At 35.6% G+C, this 20,292-nt stretch overlaps 1 protein-coding gene across 3 annotated transcripts in view; it reads left to right on the top strand.

The window, feature by feature from the left end:
* Positions 1-19,643, top strand: part of LOC144446021 (serine/threonine-protein kinase Sgk1-like) — a 29,039-nt gene extending 9,396 nt beyond the window's left edge. For all 3 annotated transcript variants that reach the window (XM_078135688.1, XM_078135687.1, XM_078135689.1), the window contains exons 4-13: positions 4,393-4,476; positions 7,413-7,561; positions 8,164-8,298; positions 8,704-8,845; positions 9,908-10,152; positions 10,799-10,922; positions 11,440-11,535; positions 11,936-12,043; positions 12,931-13,071; positions 13,894-19,643. In XM_078135688.1, coding sequence (XP_077991814.1) covers positions 4,393-4,476; positions 7,413-7,561; positions 8,164-8,298; positions 8,704-8,845; positions 9,908-10,152; positions 10,799-10,922; positions 11,440-11,535; positions 11,936-12,043; positions 12,931-13,071; positions 13,894-14,058 — 1,389 coding nt within the window. In that variant the 3' untranslated portion in view covers positions 14,059-19,643. The remainder of the gene's footprint in view (positions 1-4,392; positions 4,477-7,412; positions 7,562-8,163; positions 8,299-8,703; positions 8,846-9,907; positions 10,153-10,798; positions 10,923-11,439; positions 11,536-11,935; positions 12,044-12,930; positions 13,072-13,893) is intronic.
* Positions 19,644-20,292: the final 649 nt, after the last annotated feature.

Consider the following 20,292-nt stretch of genomic DNA (forward strand, 5'->3'; position numbering starts at 1 on the left):
TAAACAATGAATATTCATGACTCCTAAGTGCTTATTACCTTCAGATAAATATTCATGAATACTCATTGTTCATCTGATACACATGCATGTCTACTATAATGACAGGGCAACAGTGGACCACTATGAGAACAACGAAGGTGAAAAATAGTTTCAATTTGGTGTTTATTGGTAATCGCATGAAATGTGTGTGATGTGAAATCATGAAATGACTCTCGAAAACCAAAAATTTATGAATTTTTTTTTAGCTCCGCTGTCAGCGAAAGCTGAAAGCGTAGCTTTAGGTATAGGTGGGTATTGAGGTATAGAGAGTAGAGTGAATCATAGGTGTCCGTCAAACTTTTATATTTTTACTATCTACTCCATAAGTGACAGTCGGAATTCTTCGATATTTGGTGTGCATGTTCCCTGGGGGGAGGCTATTCAGATTTGTTCATGCCAAGTTGATCTGTGCCATTTTCAATTTTTTATGATTTTTTTCATAAAATGTCATTTTCATCAACTCCTTGAAAACCTCTTATTAGATTGCTTTGATATCTGGCGTGTTGATGTGCAGGGGGTAGCTTACTCAGATTTGTTAATTTCAAGTCAGCACATCCTCATTTTTATTTTTTATGATTTTTTTTTTTGTAATTTGAAAAAAAAATGAATATGTTAATGAGCATAATGACCGACGCCATATTGGAAATCAGTCGACGAGACTTTAAGTAAACTGCCACTTTTCAAAAGACACTATTGACGTCAAACAAGCAATGTAATATGTGCTATAGTCATAATTCTACGCATTGGGCGCCCAAATGACAAGCGTTTGTTCGAAACAGGGTTGTAAACTTCAAATCCAATTCTGCACCCTTCTACATTATCAGCCAATCCGCAACATCCTCATTTGCATACTCTATCCTGATTCGACCAGAAGCTGAAGGTGACCTCATTCGACCGAGCGATTTTCCACAGCAAGTATCTTGAGTATCAACACGGGACGTTCTTAGTACTCACTAAAATCACACTTCAGACCCACTATAAAAGTGTGATGTTTTCAGATAACATGTAACTTGTGGTTAATTCTATATTGTCGTGCAATTTGGAATGACAGTGAACCAGAATTCAGACAACTTGCATAAGGAAGGGCATGCCAGGCATGCGGTTGAAGTTTAAATATGGCCGACAGTTCACATGTAAAGTTAAACGACATGAACGTGTCTTGCCTTTCCAAAATGCAAATATTTGGCAAGTAAAAATAATTAAAATAATTACAACTTTAATTTGGCTTCAGACTTTGCATTATGTTTTGCGTATCTTTCCCCGTTTTACATGTAAATCCGAAAAGGTTCTCTCTCATCATGTCATCAGTGTCAGTGATCATACCGCGCGGGGTAGTCCTCGGGTGCACGAGTCTGTATTACTGACTTGACTCTAAACACCGGAGGGGGAGGGACAATTGTCAGAATCGAGTCCCGAATTCCTCCGTATGCAAGCAGGACTACGTGCGGGGCTGCTTTGAGTACGAGCGAAGTGAGGCATGTTGAGGTATTTTGTTGAGAATTATAAATATTGCGAAATGTCAAGTACAAGGTTTAAATACAATGGAATGATGAAAAAAATGGCAGAGTCTGCTGACAGGCGCCGGTCACAAAAAACACTGTGAATTAAAATATCAGACGATGTACATGTATGTATTAATCGCCGACAATCCACCCGTATGCACGAGGGACTAACCCGGAAGCAAGTCGTTGTCAGCCATACGTTACAGTGGTAACATCGTCCGAGAAATCGCTGCGTTCAGAGTGTCATTATTCACAGAATTGTTGTTTTCGAGTGAAAACCCGTCTTGAATTGTATAACTCTAACAAATGAAGACATGTCAAGTTATATTTTGAAAGTTGTATCGCTAGTTTGAGACGATTTTTCTCACGTACTATAGTACTATCGAGGCTTACTTGGAAGTAGTAGGACCTTCCAGTTCATCGGGAAGTTTAGCCAGTCCGATAATTCTTTCTGGTTTAGTTTACAATACTTTTGATCACGCAGATTTTGTTGTTGTGATGAAAAGAAATTTAAAAAAGACCATTTCAACCATTTCGTTGTGTTTTCTTTGTGAAAGGTAACCGAACATGAACGAGTGTTACCGCTGTAACGTATGGCTGAGAATGACTCTCGTCCGGGTACTTGAGATTGTCGCCGTACGGAAACTAAGATGGCGATTAATACATTTCTTCCCTATATATATCTACCACAACTAGAACAAGTTGAATGTTGTTGACTTTGTAAATTTGTTAGAAAATTGAAATTCAAATTGCCTCAAAATTATTTTAGATCCCTAGTTTATTTCATTCTTCATTAAAATTTTCCAGGGTTACAGCTGTAAGACACTGGAATTACTTATAGCCAACCTCAAAATCCTCTTTTTTTCTTTTTCTTGTGTGCATTTCCCAGTCATTTTTTTCTGAGATTTTGTGCAATTTTTCATAACAGTAGATTTTTGTTATAAAATGGTGACTATGGTATAAAAGTACAATACATTACCAACTTCTGTGTAAAATGTGTTTTATAGTGAGACATCATATGAAACCACTAACCACTTTATTGCATCGCTAAAACAAAACTGCATACTGACTCGAAGAGCTGAAGACCTGAACCACTTCTACATGTCACCAAAATAAAAAATAAAATAAAAATAAAAAACAGCGGAGCTATTCTGACCGATAGGTCGCTTGTTTTATTTCCCAGGGGTGAGTTCCCCTTTAATAACTTCTATCAACATGTAGTTACAACACTTTTAGTGTTTGTCTATCTTAGTTTGCTGATTTCGGTAGTAATAAAAGTAAAAGATACACAACACATGCATAGTATAAAAGTGAATAGCCTAGAACGCCTCAAAAGACCGATGACTTTGATTTGAATACAAAGGTACTATATGTAGTATAAATGAATAAATGTCTTCATATATCAACTGGTGCCAGATGTTAATTATGTCAGACATTTGACAGTGTTGAACTATTCATCTACAGTGAAGTGACCTATGTACATTCAATGTGTCTACAATATGTTATCAGGTCAATTTACTGTCTGGTTGATACTGCTGTCTTTAACAGTGTGTAACCCTTGACCTTTGACTTTGCTGACCCACTAATGGTTGATGTTCCTCTGTCCCTAACATGGCGACACACACACACACACACATACATACATACATACATACATACATACATACATACATACATACATACATACATACATACATGCATACATGCATACATACATACATACATACATACATACATACATACATACATACATACATACATACATACATACATACATGCATGCATGCATACATACATACATACATACATACATACATACATACATACATACATACATACATACATACATACATACAAAGTTATCACCATTTTGACCCACATCTATCAAAAGTTGTTGTCTTTCGTTAGAGGACAACACTACTGTAGTCTGTATGATACGACATTCGTACCACGCTATGGTTTAGAAGCCTATTAGGACTGAACAACATGACATATCTTTCAGTCTGTCACTGCTCCTCATCTACATGATGTACAAGTCTTGTTTGTTATGAGGATATGAATGTCTAGCTATATTTCATCATATACATTGTAATTAGAAATGCTTCCCCAGTGTTTTTCTTTGTTCATACAAGGAAAATACAAGTGACCTCAGGGGTTTTGTCACTGTGTGAGTTGAAGATGACTGCAGGCGATAAAACTCTTCAGCCATGAGGAAAAAATTGAATGTTAAAAGGTCAATACGTGTAAAATGCAAATTAAAAAAATGTGGTAGTCAGAGGCCATATCAGCTAAATCCTACAAAGGGAAATTGAACCTGGTTGGATGTGCTGTTTATCTGCACTTGGGGCTTTTATACTCGGCAGGTACATAAGTTCACACTCACAGACACCATGTCCAAGTCAGGTATACTTTAGTCTCAAAATCCAGGCCTGAAAACATACAAACAAGTCAGTACATGGATAATGCAGAGACTTGTTTTAACACAAACATCATGACTTGCATGTTGTGTAATCGGCCATTCCAGACTGCAAACAGGAAATTGAGATTACAGTGCCCTCACTCAAATTGGGGGTACCATCACCTCATTGTACCATTTCCTAAGAGCTTTGGCCCTTGGTATTCTGTAGAAGTGTAAATTAGGGATGTTTTTGTACTGTTCAGACATCGAGGAAAGCAGCAGTGCTCTATGATTAACCAAGTAACCTATGCTATGTATATCCCCGATGTACACACAAACAGGAATTCGAGTGCCACAATGGTAACTTTTGGAAAGGCCTATTAATGATGTTGACTTGATAGGACAGTGTACCTTCATTTAAATAATCTAGCTAATTTTGTCTGTTATTCACAGGTTTACAAGGTAGTCGTCAACCGTGGAGGCAAAACATGGTTTATATTCAGGAGATACAATGAATTCCATCGTCTTCATGAAACTGTAAGTTTTTGTCTCAAATTTTACGACACTCGTAATCCAGCCTTCGGTTTTCTAAGATAGACACAATCTTTTATTCTTCAATGTGGTAGATTACACAAGTGGGTGATAGCGGTTCCTCTGTTGTGTGATTCTAATCACCCTGTGATCAAGATAGTGTAAACATGGAAGTCTGAAAGCACTACACTGCAAGTTTATGGAACTTGAACTCCCTACTGAGACTTTAATTAAACCAACATCCATTCAATATTTTATCACAGTTGTACCAACATGTTGTGACAGTAGTTTTAGTTTGTGTCTATTTTAGTAAACTGAAGGCTGAACTATCAGAGTAATATCATGGAATATGTTATACTGTATTCTAATATGCTCAGATCCCTGCTAGTGCTAGTATGGATTTCTTTTGGGTTTTGGATTTACACAATGTATAAAGCAACTTTGCAAAAATATTTGTACTTAGAGGGTAAAAAATAATATGAAACAACACAGACCAAATCCATATTTGTTACTCAAGAAATTGCAAAAAAAAAACAAAAACAAAAAACCACGTTTAAAAGTGCAAAAAATGTTGTTACTGTTTAATACAGGAAGTGATTTTTTTTAAACTAAGTAAACACAAGTAAACACAGATAAACACAAATAATTAATTATTTATGCATGGTGATGTTTCAATATTTGACGAAGCAACTGATATATTCACTGACTCTGGACAAGATGTGATAATAATCTTTACTGCTCGGATATGGATTTTGCAGATCGAGTTTGTGCGGCGAAAGGGTCCGACTTTCGGAAGGCCCATAAGCTCTGCAGCCGAGACCTGCAAAACCCATATCGGCTTTATCATATACCACATGTAGTGGCATGGAAACATCATTTGAAGAAATTAACGAAGTCAAATCACTGGGCGAAAAGATGTTGATAGGCGCACCACTTGCAATGTTTGGGCAAAGTGTTGCTGGGGCATGATACGGAAAATTATTGCCCGATTATTCAATGCATGTGCTGTCCATTGAATTGCATTGGAATTAATATTGGGTGTATGATAATTACTAGCATCCACCCAATTTATTTACAAATCAATTCTTATACATACAGTAACAAAGTTTTACACAGCTGTTAGTGTTTTGCAATTTATTGAGTTACAAACATAGACTTGGGGACTATTTTGTTGCAAATCATTTTTGTAGTAGAAACATGTAGTACATTAGTTTTATAAATTAAAAAAATCCAAAATAAATACCCATTTTAGGATTGAGTATTTATTTTTGGATTTTTAATTCATAGAACAATTTTATCATGGCTTCCTATTTGGAAACCAAATGTGGGACAACATATGCGGAGTCCTTGTTTGTAACTCAATAAATGGCAAAAGATTAATAAATGTGTAAAATGTTTGTTATTGTATTATTACTTATTACATATATTTTAGCTTTTTGCAATTTATTGAGTTACATACACAGACTTGGTCTATGTTGTTTCACATTGATTTTTTTTCAAGTAGGAAGCCATGATAAACTTGTTGTATAAATTAAAAATCCGAAATAAATACCCAATTTTCATCCATATGGCCACTTAAAATAGACTTTTTTCAGTATGAATCATTTTTTTTTCTTCAAATGAGTCATCTTGTTAACTTCGGTAAGTTGACTTTGTGCATACAGTTGATACTAGTAGTCTATCCTTGGATACTATAAATAATGACTGCGATATACCCTAATTACTCTGTGGGAGAGATTGTTAGTTTCCAGTCTTACAAACACGCTAACCTTCTCACCATTCAGTACATAGTACCTTCTAACTATTTCTTGATAGTATATCATTATCACTACCTCAAGGCTCATGAGGATATACACATTTGCAGAATCATTGTAATTGGTGATATTTTTCATTTTTTGAGTCATAGTCATGGTCATACTTGCAAATTGTTCCAAGGGGGACTGTACATGTGGTTGTTTGGGAGATGTAAACGTGATACTCTCAAGACTACGCTTGTGCTCAGACCTCCAAACAACAGACTAGCAATGCCTATTGTATTTAAGTGTTAATTTGGCCCGTAATCCCTGTATCTATTGTCGCAGTCATCCAGGAAGCGTACCCTTTGTGTCACCGTGTCTAACACGAAATGTAATCATTGGAGAAGGTCAAAGATTAATATGCGTCTTCTGCAACTGGAAGCAAACAACTTACTGAAAAAACACCAATATGGTCGTGCATTCAGGAGAATTATGCTCTGATGAAATTTTGTGTACCGAACAACCCTTATTTGTGAATATATAATGAGTGATTTTTAGCTAGAATTTTTAAACAGGAATTACTTCATTGGGAGATTTTGCCATTTGTTGCTGTGTTGTGGAATTGTTGCTGATTACGTTAAATTTGTATTTTTAAAAAATGGATGCTTCTTGTAGAGTTGGGATAAGAAGTAAATAGTCCTTTGACTTTACGATCTCTGAAGTTCGCAAACCTTTCTCTGTCATTTTGATTTAAAAGTAAGTTTCTCAGCTGGTGTAGATTTGACTTACATTGTAAATCAACAAATGTAACTAGCCGACTCATTTGAACTCTCACATGCCGGCTCGGTCTCAGGTAAAAGGTTGTTTAAACGTGTGCCAATATACTGATTTCTCGTGCTATCAATCGACAAAGCTCAAGTAATGCTCAATAAAATGAATTAGGATGTACTCAGAATTACATGCTTGTTGCGATCATCAGACAACAAACTATATATAATATATTGGTAAATATATAACTAAATGTGCAATGATTTTTCGTGCAATGGCAAATTTACAAAAACAATATTGTGTAGAGGACTCCAAACACGAGATTGGTGTGTTATCGGTGAACTTAATTTATTTCATACTGCCAGTGATGTGCTGGTTCCTTTTACTCACTACAGAGTTACTCATTCTCTTCTCTTCATTTCTTTGTTCTTTATACAGCTAAAAAAACAGTATTCCGAAATCAATGTCAAACTTCCCGGTAAGAAGATTTTTGGTAACAATTTTGACCCAGAATTTATACGACACAGAAGAGAAGGTTTAGATGAATTTATACAAAAATTATTGTTTCACCCTAAAGTCCTTGAACAGTAAGTATGGTTTGTTTTGACATCATCATTTATAGTGATGACATCATCAGTTATTGTGATGACATCATCAGTTATTGTGATGACATCACTTATTGTGCTGATGTAATTATTTATGTTGACATCGTTATTTGGTGTGCTGTTGTCATTATTTAGTGTGCTGACATCGTTATTTAGTGTGCTGTTGTCATTATTTAGTGTGCTAACATCATCATTTATTGTACTGACAAGTGACATCATAATTTATTGTGCTGACATCATTCATTGTACTGACATATGTTATACTGACATCATCATTAATTGTGATGATGTCATTATTTATTGTGCCGACATCATTTATTGTACTGACATCATCACTTGTTGTGATGACATCATCATTTATTGTGATGATGGCATCATTTACTGTGATGACATCATCATTTATTGTGAAGACGGCATCATTTATTGTGAAGACGGCATCATTTATTGTGATGACATCATCATTTATTGTGATGACGCATCATTTATTGTACTGACATCATCACTTATTGTGATGACATCATCATTTACTGTTATGACATCACCAATGTAGATACTCATGATAAATTAATACCCTTTTTTTTCAGCCCCGAAGTAAGGGAATTCTTATCTTTGGACAATCCACGAAATGTGTCAACGGATTCAGATGAGAATGTATTAGACGATGTTGACATGAGTCCAGACAATAATGTTATTAATCTTGCAGGCACTGAAAAACCACAGTAAGTACCATTCGTGTCGTAAAACGTCCAGATAATAATGTTATTAAACGTACAGGTACTAAAAACCACTGTAAGTATTATACATGAATGATGTCATTAGTCGATGTTGACAAGTCAAAAAAAATAATGTTATTAACCGTACAGGCACTGAAATAACACTTTCAGTATCATTCATATCATAAAACAATCTTGACACAAGTCCAGAAAATAATGTTATTAATCTTACAGGTACTGAAAATCCACAGCAAGTATCGATAATTCTGTTTTGATAGCGACCCAGCGAGTAGTTTTGTCCCGACCCCAACTTTGTTTATCATCTTCTACAAATTTCGTAGTTTACAGAAGTAAAGTTAGTCAAACTTTGTTCAAATTTTGACTGTTTGTTCTTTTCATCATTGTCAACAGAGTGAGACCCAGTGAATTTGATTTCCTTAAGGTGATTGGTAAGGGTAGTTTCGGTAAAGTTTTATTAGCCAAGCACAAATCAGAAGGCACAGTCTACGCAATCAAAGTTCTACAGAAACAGGCAATCATGAGACGCAATGAAGTAAGTTACAATCTTATACTACCTTGCCAAGTATTACTGCCACCATTATTGTTTGAGTAGATAGATAGCAGCAGTTTCATTCTCTGAACACAGTGGCGATGTAATCTCGTTTATGTTGAGTAACTTTCTGTGTTTGTTGTGGTAGGTAGTTATTCACTGCACAGACTGCACTGAGAGCAAGTTCTAGATGTGTCTATCCAAAAACATTTATTGACATGTTACAAGTTTCAATCCAATTAATGCTTCTTGTCTATGAGATAGAGTTGTAAATATCTGCTTAAAAGCATGTTCAGGACAACAGTGAAATTCTGAACACAAGAACAGTGTATCTGCGTCACTTCAGCCTATTGTAAATATCTTTCTGTCAAAACGTAAACAAAACGCTGTTACCAATTAATTATACTCCCATCTATCTGATCTGCTAAAACAACAACTATGGGCAATACTAAAATGCCAGTAGGACAATTTACAAATTACATTGAAAAACTGTTTGGATTCTTTGAGGGAACACTTAGGATTCTTGTCACTGTACAACATCTGTTCCAAAACCTTAGCAAAACATCCTGATGGCTGTCAGTATCATATATCATTGTCCGTAGAAAGACAAAAGATAGTTGTATTTTGCCACTAGATGGCGCTGTTCATGTATCTTCCGCCATACATTTGACACAACATTTGTCATCGTTTATTGGCAATTTGATTGCATTTTTAGGTCAAATCAAAACTTACTGCTCCTTCTTTCTATGACGTACTGTTTAGGAACTCATGAAGTTCTTTCATATCCATTTATTTTCTGCTCCTTGTACTGCAATGTATTGAACTTGTTCAACCCTCTTTTTCCAATATCTGTTTGTGGCCTCACATGACCCTTTCTTGAAAACACTCGCAAAGTTGCAGAATGGAATATTGCATATTGAAAGAATTGTATGTTGTGCATGTTGTTTAGAGCTGAATATCAAACAAACTCTGTTGTTAATTTCACACACTGTGTAGATTGACAAATTACTTGTATTGTTTCACAATTAACAGTTTTATTAATTATGTCTTTTCTCTATCTCATAGGTGAAGCATATCATGGCCGAACGCAATGTTCTAAAGAAAAATATCAAACACCCATTCCTTGTTGGGCTCCACTATTCCTTCCAGACCCCAGATAAATTATATTTTGTGTTAGATTATGTAAATGGTGGAGAGTTATTCTTTCATCTTCAAAGAGAGAGGTATTTTCCTGAGCCCCGTGCAAGATTCTATGCAGCAGAGATTGCCAGTGCATTAGGCTATCTTCACTCACACAATATCATTTATAGGTAAAGATATTGAGTCATTTGGTGTTTTATGATTGGTTGTTTTGAATTATGATGTTATGTGATTGGTTGCTTTGAATTTATGATTTTATGTGATTGGTTGTTTTGAATTTATGATGTTATGTGATTGGTTGTTGTGAATTTATGATGTTCTGTGATTGGTTGTTTTCAGTTTATGGTGTCATGTGATTGGTTGTTGTCTAGTAACTATACGCATTATGATCATCTCCACCATATAGTCAAGTGGATTTCTCTAGCACAGCATTCCATTCTTACAACCGACAGTGGTAAATTAATGCTATTGGAGTGTTGATATAAACGTGTCGACATATCGCGCCCTTGCGTGACGTACTTTCAAACTGGAGGTTGAGTTTGTAGTAAACTGAACGAAGTATCCAATTACAACTGCCTGTCAGTGTGTGATGGATTACTACTGACATGCACTGTTCATCCCTTCCCCAGCAGGAGATTTAGCTAGAATTTCAGCAGAATTTGTCCATTTGACTATACATGGAGAGAGATCATAGATAACAACCACACTATAATAACTAGACTCACTCACCATGTTTCACAACCTTGGGCAAATACTGTCACTTTTATTTGTGTACTGTTAAAATGTATTCGTTTCTGTTTTTTGTTTGTTTTACAGAGATTTAAAACCAGAGAATATCTTACTTGATGCTCAGGGTCATGTTGTTCTCACAGATTTTGGTCTATGTAAAGAAAATATTACAGCAACGGGAACAACGGGAACATTCTGTGGTACGCCAGAGGTGAGTTAATTGTAACAGTTGTAGTGTCAACTAGTTAATAACTAAGGCTATGTAAGCAAATTAATTGGATTAATAACACTTGGCACAGCATGTTCGAAGTACAGAGACTTGTAATTTCATTCCATCATTTGATGAGAAGTTTTATGGCCAATTTACATAATAGTTCACATTCACAAACAAATTTCCATGCCTCCCCCCCCCCCCCCATGCATTTCAAGTACATGTAAAGAGGCCATAAAACTTTTTTTTTTATCAAACAATGGTGTGTAATACTAGACTCTGTTGTTCCAACATGCTGTGCCAAGTGTTGTTAATGCAATCCATTTGTTTACTTTTGTTTGTAACAGGTTCCATTTGTTCACAATCTGATGTTGGCAGTTGTAACTCCAACAGCAGACAATCATATCTTATGAGGGTAACAAACTAACTACTATAGTGCACAGTGAATGGCTTATAGCGTAGGAGGGCCAGATAATGACTTATCAAATTTCACAATTATTTTATTTCCACATGATAGTATCTGGCACCAGAAGTCCTTCGCAAACAGGAGTATGACAGATCAGTTGACTGGTGGTGTCTAGGAGCTGTACTTTATGAAATGATGTATGGATTGGTAAGTTTCAAATCTGATTTCAATTATAAATGGGTATGTGAAATTTTAGTGTGTGTCTGTCTGTGTGTGTGTGTGTGTGTGTGTGTGTGTGTGTGTGTGTGTGTGTGTGTGTGTGTGTGTGTGTGTGTGTGTGTGGCGGGGAGGGGGTTATGGGAATTGGTTCTGTTCATACATTTGTATATATGTGGAATGTGGACAGCCATATCTCTGATATGCATATGTCATTCAAATTTGGCACAAAGGTGACATACTTGAGTGGGCTGGTCATATTTTACAAAAAGTAACTATTTCACTCATTGATTATCTTCAAAACTATTTGTTCTTACATTCAGCTTTCACTTATAAATGGTGATTTATATTTTACTTGTAACTTATCGTATTGTTGTTGTTGTTTTTTCAGCCACCATTTTATAGTCGTGATACTGCCGAAATGTATGACAATATTTTATACAAACCTCTTAGACTTAGAACCAATATTTCAATGGCTGCCAGAAACATTCTAGAAGGGGTAGGTAATTTTTTGGGAGTTGTCTCTTTGGAATACTAATCTGTAGTGGATATACTTTCAATCATTCCGATTTAGCTTTTCAGCTCTTCATTTTAGCTGTTCATCATTCCATTTTAGCTGTTCATCATTCCATTTTAGCTGTTCAGCATTCCATTTTAGCTGTTCAGCATTCCATTTTAGCTGTTCAGCATTCCATTTTAGCTGTTCAGCATTCCATTTTAGCTGTTCAGCATTCCATTTTAGCTGTTCATCATTCCATTTTAGCTGTTCAGCATTCCATTTTAGCTGTTCAGCATTCCATTTTAGCTGTTCAGCATTCCATTTTAGCTGTTCAGCATTCCATTTTAGCTGTTCAGCATTCCATTTTAACTGTTCAGCATTCCATTTTAGCTGTTCAGCATTTTGTTATAGCTATCTATCATCTGAATTATACGCCATATTCCAGTTACTCAGTTCTCAGTCTTTTTTTCAAAGAGGTGCCACAAGAGGGCGCCCCACATCAGGTAGAAGGAGGACTTTGTTTGGATGTGAAATGCCAACCACATGGCATTGAAAGAAGCAGTCAATAAAACAAGAGATAACTCTCAATTCCTGGCTGTGAATACCATTGATCTTACTTTTGAGAAATGGAGATTTTCAAAGAAGGCCTGTATATTGTATTCAACTATTGTGGCCTTCATCTTGTGTTCAAATAGCACACCTAGTGTCCAAACTACATAATCTTTTGTTTATAATCGGAATATGCCATATTGGTCACGTCAATACTTTATTTCTTAGTTTTACAGTATTATTTGTATTCCTTTGTCCTTTATCTTTTATATATTGATGAGATGGAGTCCATACTAATTTGTACAAATTAATGCAATGCTTTTTCCTTTGTCTTAAAGCTTCTCCAAAAAGACAGACAGAAACGTCTTGGTGCTGGTGAAGGTGATTTCTTGGACATAAAGAACCACTCCTTCTTCCAAGCCATGAACTGGCATGAGTTAGAAGCCAGAAGAATAGCGCCCCCATACAACCCAAATGTTGTAAGTTTGTAGTATGCAACTCATACAACAATGGGTGCATTTCAGGATAAAAACCGTATGTGATCTGTTAGCTGGCTTGTCCGCGACTCTGATCTGTAGCTGCGCTTACTCTCATAGTAGACAAAGAGTTAGAGCAGTTGCAGATCCAGTGCTGCGGATAGGCAAGATAATAGAGCACAAACGGTTATCCTGAATGCGCCCATTATCAGTTAGTAAATAGCACCCTCGCTCAACTCAAACCTTTGCGATCCATTAGCTATACTGCCCACTGTGCTGATCTATAGTTGCACTTACTCTCATAAAAAACGAGAGTTAGAGTAGTCACAGATCCAGCGCTGTGGATAGGCTAGCCTGAATGTGCCTATAGCGCCCTCGCTCAACTCAAACGTTCTCTGTTAGCAAGTAGCACCGAATACAATCCAAATGGTGAATTTAAACGTCACTTATACTTATAGATGTGAAAGTAGATCAAAATTGTTGGATAAAAGTGAATATATACAATGTACAAGTTTGTCAAGAATGTCTACACTTCTACTTGACATGATATATTGATTGGCAGGTGTCACCGTTGCTACAACTATTGACGCAGTGAAGATCATATACAAGTATATTCATATATCCACCAACTGCTTGTGTAGGGTGGGCATTTGAGTCACATTGTGTATATGTGTGTGTTCGTGTCTGTGTGTGTGTGTGTGTGTCTGTGTGTGTGTACACATTTAATAGAAAACTTATTACCATTTGTATGTTATAATTTATGTAGATGTATGCAAAAAATATGACCAATGAAATCTTTTGATTGTCTGTATTTATCTATTTCAGACGGGTCACATGGACTTAAAGCATTTTGATCCAGAGTTTGTAAGGGAGCCTGTTCCGGGATCTGTTGGCCGATCCTTAGATCCAAGTGCCATTAGTGCCAGTGTACAAGAAGCAGATAACGCCTTTGTTGGATTCTCTTATGTACCTCCTGCTGCACTAGACTAAAGGTCAAGGGGTCACCTGGAGAAGGTCAAGGGTCACCTGGAGGAATCAGAATTATTGTGATAAGTTAATTTAAATAAAAACCTATATATATTTCAAATCATTATCACAGAATTGAACTAATTACCTCAACTAAAGACAGTTTATAATAATATAACACAATGTCAGGGAATTTCATAGAAATCCTTTTGAAAAGCCAAGTTAAGTCAGGATGATTGCTGTCTTTAGAAATAACATTGCAGTGTCGTAGCCAGCCAGCCATGTCTAAAAGGGACAAGGTGCAGTCACTAGCCAGCCACCCTTCCAAGTGACATGGAACAGTCTAGTAGCTAGCCACTCCTAAAAGTGACATGGTTTAGTCTAGTAGGCAGCCACCCCTACACATGATATGCTACAGCCTAATAGCCAGCCACCCCTACAAGTGACATGGTACAACCATCCATCCCCATGGTTTATCCCTCTGGCGAATAATCCTCTGTTGTCATGACTGTTGCTAGGCAGCCATTTTGAATATCTTCATGCGTACTCAGAATCATACAAGAGTATTATATATGTTGGCTTATTCGGTGAAAAACAAGATCCTGAAAAAAGGACATTCACTGAAAGGATATTCAAAGATTTATCAAAAAATAATAAAATTCTTGTCAGAAACTGGCACTGTATGAACCGTCAAATAAAACCTAACTTGTGGGGAATACACAAATTTGGGTTGTTGTCCACAAAGCACAAACAAACTAGCTTATGAAGTTTTGCTAAAACATGAAGTGTTTGTTTCAATATTATATTTTATGAATTCAAAATTGAAATATCTTTCTAAAGTCCAAGAGAAAAAAATATAGAGTATATTAGCAGATTAGCGTAGTTGTGGGAGGGAAAATCAAACAGTTTACTACAACTTGTTGTATTTCTATTTTTGTTTTCTTCACCAGTTCTTTTGTGACCTTTGACCTCATGTCTGTGTCAGTGTATATGAACTTTGAACTTATGCTGTTGTTGGCCTCATGAAATTTTTTTCCCCTGAAGGTTGGAGGTTGTTTCACAGCCAATGTTTGAAAATGAATGTGAATGTGAAAAATCTAAGAGAAGGCAAACTTAACAAAGGTAGTGTTCAAACTTACAGAAGGAGGGTGCAGAGGATGAGGTCAAGTGAGGTCAAACTTATAAAGAGAGACGTCAAACTTTAAGGGTGTTGTCAAATTTACAAGTGGGGAGGGGGGGGGGCAACAACCTAACAAATGGTGAGGTCTAATTTACATAGGGAGAGGCTAGTAAAATAAGTTGATATCTAAGTAGTGAATTTATTTGATAAATACATAGCTGGTCTTTCTTCTGTATTTCTAAATCCTCAACGAGCTTTGGGATTGACTGATGTATGAGGGCGCCCCATCAGGGTTGACTGATGTGTGAGGGCGCCCCGCCATGAAGTATCTCACAGACTATGGTGTGTTATACTTTGTAGTAAAGGTGTCTCTTACTTCTATACACTGATTGTTATGTAGACTATACATTTTGCCATACAATATCACTGTTAGTGATGTAAAGTACTTTTTTTTCATGCAGTTTTATTGTAGTGTAAATTTTACTCTATGTCGTGCAACATTTCTGATTTATGATGTAATCTCTCTCATGCAATGTTAATGATTGTGATGTTACTATACTTTCTGTCATGCTATATTGCTGACTGTGATGTTACTATATTTTGTCATGCAGTGTTACTGATTGTGATGCAATCTATACTTTCAGTCATGCAGTGTTACTGATTGTGATGTTACTATACCTTCTGTCATTCAGTGTTAGTATATGCTCTGCAACTCGCCAACTGAGTAAAAAATGTTTTCGTGTCACAGCAAACAAACCCAAACTCGAACCAAAGACAAGACATGTATGTATGTAGAACATAACCATGGTTGTTTTTCACTCTGAATGTAACATATGCAAATATAATTTGTCATTCAGAAATATCATTTACAAAATATGAAATCTGTAGCACTTCAATCAGAACTGTCTTCATATATAAATGATAAAAACACTTTCCATCATTTTTATATATGGGGACCATATATATTGACCAGGTGCTGTCAAGTTAATATGCTAATTTATCAGTGTAGATATTGACCAGGTGTTTAAAGTTAATATGCTAATTATGTCTAATATCAGGGGATATGGTGAGCTTTATTACCACAGGGGGTCTGTATTTACAGATGTGCCAGTATCCATTCATTAATGGTTCAGAACTGTATCTGAAAGAATTTGAATATTTCAATTTGTGAGACGGTTATGAGAGAAGGTAGAAGTGTCTTTGTTTTACACTGTATAACTAATTGTCAACCCTGTCTCTCGTCTTCAGATCACGATTATCTAAAATAAACCGAAGAATAGTCTAATTTGTCAATTAAATAACAGGCTTTCTTTTCTTTTTTTTGTCAGGTCAGAAATTATATTTTCTTTAAGAACCTTTATGAGTCCAATAATTTGATTAGTTGTTTGTTTAGTAATTTTGTTTGTCGTAACAAAAACAGAAGCTGAACTCGTCCTATCGCAGAAAGAATTTAGATGATGTGTATAAATTTTTTTGTTTCAAAACTGAAATTGTGATAGTGACGTTTATTTTTTCTTTAAGGGAGAAAGTGTATCTTTTGAGTATCAATTTTGTTGTGATGTAAAGTCTAAGAATTTATTGGTGAGGCTTTTTGCCCACATTTACTTCGCATACAAATCATGTCGAAATAAACAATGTCAGATATGTATACATTAGAGGGGCACAGTCTGTAACTTTATGGGTGTATACTTTAAAGGGACACAGTCTGTAACTTTATGGGTGTATACTTTAAAGGGACACAGTCTGTAACTTTATGGGTGTATACATTAAAGGGACACAGTCTGTAACTTTATGGGTGTATACTTTAAAGGGACATAGTCTGTAACTTTATGGGTGTATACATTAAAGGGACACAGTCTGTAACTTTATGGGTGTATACATTAAAGGGACACAGTCTGTAACTTTATGGGTGTATACTTTAAAGGGACATAGTCTGTAACTTTATGGGTGTATACATTAAAGGGACACAGTCTGTAACTTTATGGGTGTATACTTTAAAGGGACATAGTCTGTAACTTTATGGGTGTATACATTAAAGGGACACAGTCTGTAACTTTATGGGTGTATACTTTAAAGGGACATAGTCTGTAACTTTATGGGTGTATACATTAAAGGGACACAGTCTGTAACTTTTTTGGTGTATACATTAAAGGGACACAGTTTGTAACTTTATGGGTATATACATTAAAGGGACACAGTTTGTAACTTTATGGGTGTATACATTAAATGGACACAGTCTGTAACTTTATGGGTGTATACATTAAAGGGACACAGTCTGTAACTTTATGGGTGTATACATTAAAGGGACACAGTCTGTAACTTTATGGGTATATACATTAAAGGGACACAGTCTGTAACTTTATGGGTATATACATTAAAGGGACACAGTCTGTAACTTTATGGGTGTATACATTAAAGGGACACAGTCTGTAACTTTATGGGTGTATACATTAAAGGGACATAGTCTGTAACTTTATGGGTGTATACTTTAAAGGGGCACAGTCTGTAACTTTATGGGTGTATACATTAAAGGGGCACAGTCTGTAACTTTATGGGTGTATACTTTAAAGGGGCACAGTCTGTAACTCTTTGGGTGTATACTTTAAAGGGGCACAGTCTGTAACTCTTTGGGTGTATACATTAAAGGGACACAGTCTGTAACTTTATGGGTGTATACTTTAAAGGGACACAGTCTGTAACTTTATGGGTGTATACATTAAAGGGACACAGTCTGTAACTTTATGGGTGTATACATTAAAGGGACACAGTCTGTAACTTTATGGGTGTATACATTAAAGGGACACAGTCTGTAACTTTATGGGTGTATACATTAAAGGGACACAGTCTGTAACTTTATGGGTGTATACATTAAAGGGACACAGTCTGTAACTTTATGGGTGTATACTTAAAGGGACAGTCTGTAACTTTATGGGTGTATACTTTAAAGGGACACAGTCTGTAACTTTATGGGTGTATACATTAAAGGGACACAGTCTGTAACTTTATGGGTGTATACTTAAAGGGACACAGTCTGTAACTTTATCGGTGTGGTGACTATTTTTGTGAAATACCCATATATTATTCCAGTGACTCAAATATGTTGAATCATATCTAGCAATAATATGATTAAAATCTGATTATGTAAAAAGTATGATTTACTATACTTTACATTTGTCGTATGTTTAAACGTCGAGTGACTGCCTTCCTCTTCAATACTTGTCAATGGACAGTAGACATGAAGGTATGGTAAATGCAAATTGAGTCTTCACCTTGATCAGATTTTAATCAGCTTGGTTTAGTAACTGGTAGAACGCAGGTATTGGTAACGTTCTGACATATTTTTGGGGAATACCTAAAAATTCAAAATCTCTAGTGTCTGCCATGCCTGTGTTCATTTTCGAATTTCTGCCACACTGGAATATGCTGATATGCTCCAGAATATTAAAGTTTATTATTAATAATGTTTGTGTACTTTCTCCATAAAATGTTACCCCAGGTCAGTTACAGACTGTGTCATTTTATTGCTGGGAAATTTCAAATTCAACCATAGACCCGCGTAGTAAGTAGTGCTGACTTCCATATTATGCAAAAATAAAGCTATCTGTTGTTATTTCATATTACAAGTTAGCACTTGAAAAAACTAAATATGTGTATAAATCGGTTACCGTGTCAATGTTTGAATTCAGAAAGTACTTCGCTATTTGTTTTAAATGTAGTTCCAAATCTAATCATGGCTTCCAATAAGTGAGATGTGATAAATGGAATAAATGAAGTACCAATAACGTCTACTCAAAACGAAAATCGATTCAAACCGGCCAGCAAAATTTCAAAACCATTTATCTGAATCTTGTCAATGTTGACATGGGTAAACAACAACAATACAATCTGCATTGCATTTTGATCAGTAGTTTTATAGAAGAGAAAGGGTAGTTTCTATCCTTCATTATCTTCAGGTAAATATACAGAATTGAATAAAAACAACTCTATGTAAACCAGAAAAAGAAAAAAAAAGTCTTGGACTTATAAAAAAGCAACTACTGGTCTGTTTCTATAGATTGGTACTATTACAAAAATGAAATAATTTCTTTATTTCTGAATGAAATAGTTTCATTATTTCTGTATAAACCAGAAAAAAGAAAATAAGTCCGAGTGAACTTTTGGACTAACCAAAAAAAAAACTACTAGTCTGTCTTTTCAGACTGGTACTATTACAAAATGAAATCATTTCATTTCCTGCTCCAAGGTATTAGTATATATGATGTAAATGTGTTATGTAAATTCTTCCCCAATTATTGTATTTCATATCCAGTGAGTAATGTAAGCTCTTATGTCCCTTATTGAATGGAGTACTCAGGGTATGATGATATATCCTTAGTTCTTGGAAGACATACACAAGTCTTGGTGAGCAATTCATTTAGACAAGAAATTGACATAACAAGATATTTCACTATGCAATAAATATATTTGATCATAGAAAGAGGCTCTTCTCATTTTGTCTGTCTGTCTGTCTGTCTGTCTGTCTGTCTGTGTCTGTGAATTATAGGTTCACACAGTTGTATGTGCATACCATAACATACATACATACATACATACATACATACATACATACATACATACATACATACATACATCCATGCATGCATGCATGCATGCATGCATGCACGCACGCACGCACGCACGCACGCACACACACACACACACACACACACACATACATACATACATACATACATACATACATACATACATACATACATACATATGTACATACCAGAGCTCAGAGATATTGTGAGGGGCATAACATCTAAATAAAATTTAAAGCTAAAATTATAGTATTAGATTTAACTTTTGTTCCAAACACAACTTTTAAAATGTGAATTTCAATTTGAAGAAAAGTTCAAATTATTCGATTTTTGCACCGATAAAATAATCTTCACAGGATATAAGAATTTGAACTGAAAGTGTTTGGAGTTGTCTTTGTAGTTTTGTGTAAACTCGATGTGATTGCTATGTTGACCTTTGACCTGGGATAGGTGGTACGACGACTGACAATCGGAAACACTGTGACAAATCCAAGGTCCGGTCCCAGTTGACTGCCAAATCGTATCATTCATATTCATCTCCAAGTTGAATAACCG

This window comes from Glandiceps talaboti, chromosome 14 (assembly GCF_964340395.1).
Source record: "Glandiceps talaboti chromosome 14, keGlaTala1.1, whole genome shotgun sequence".
Classification (NCBI taxonomy): Eukaryota; Metazoa; Hemichordata; class Enteropneusta; family Spengelidae; genus Glandiceps; species Glandiceps talaboti.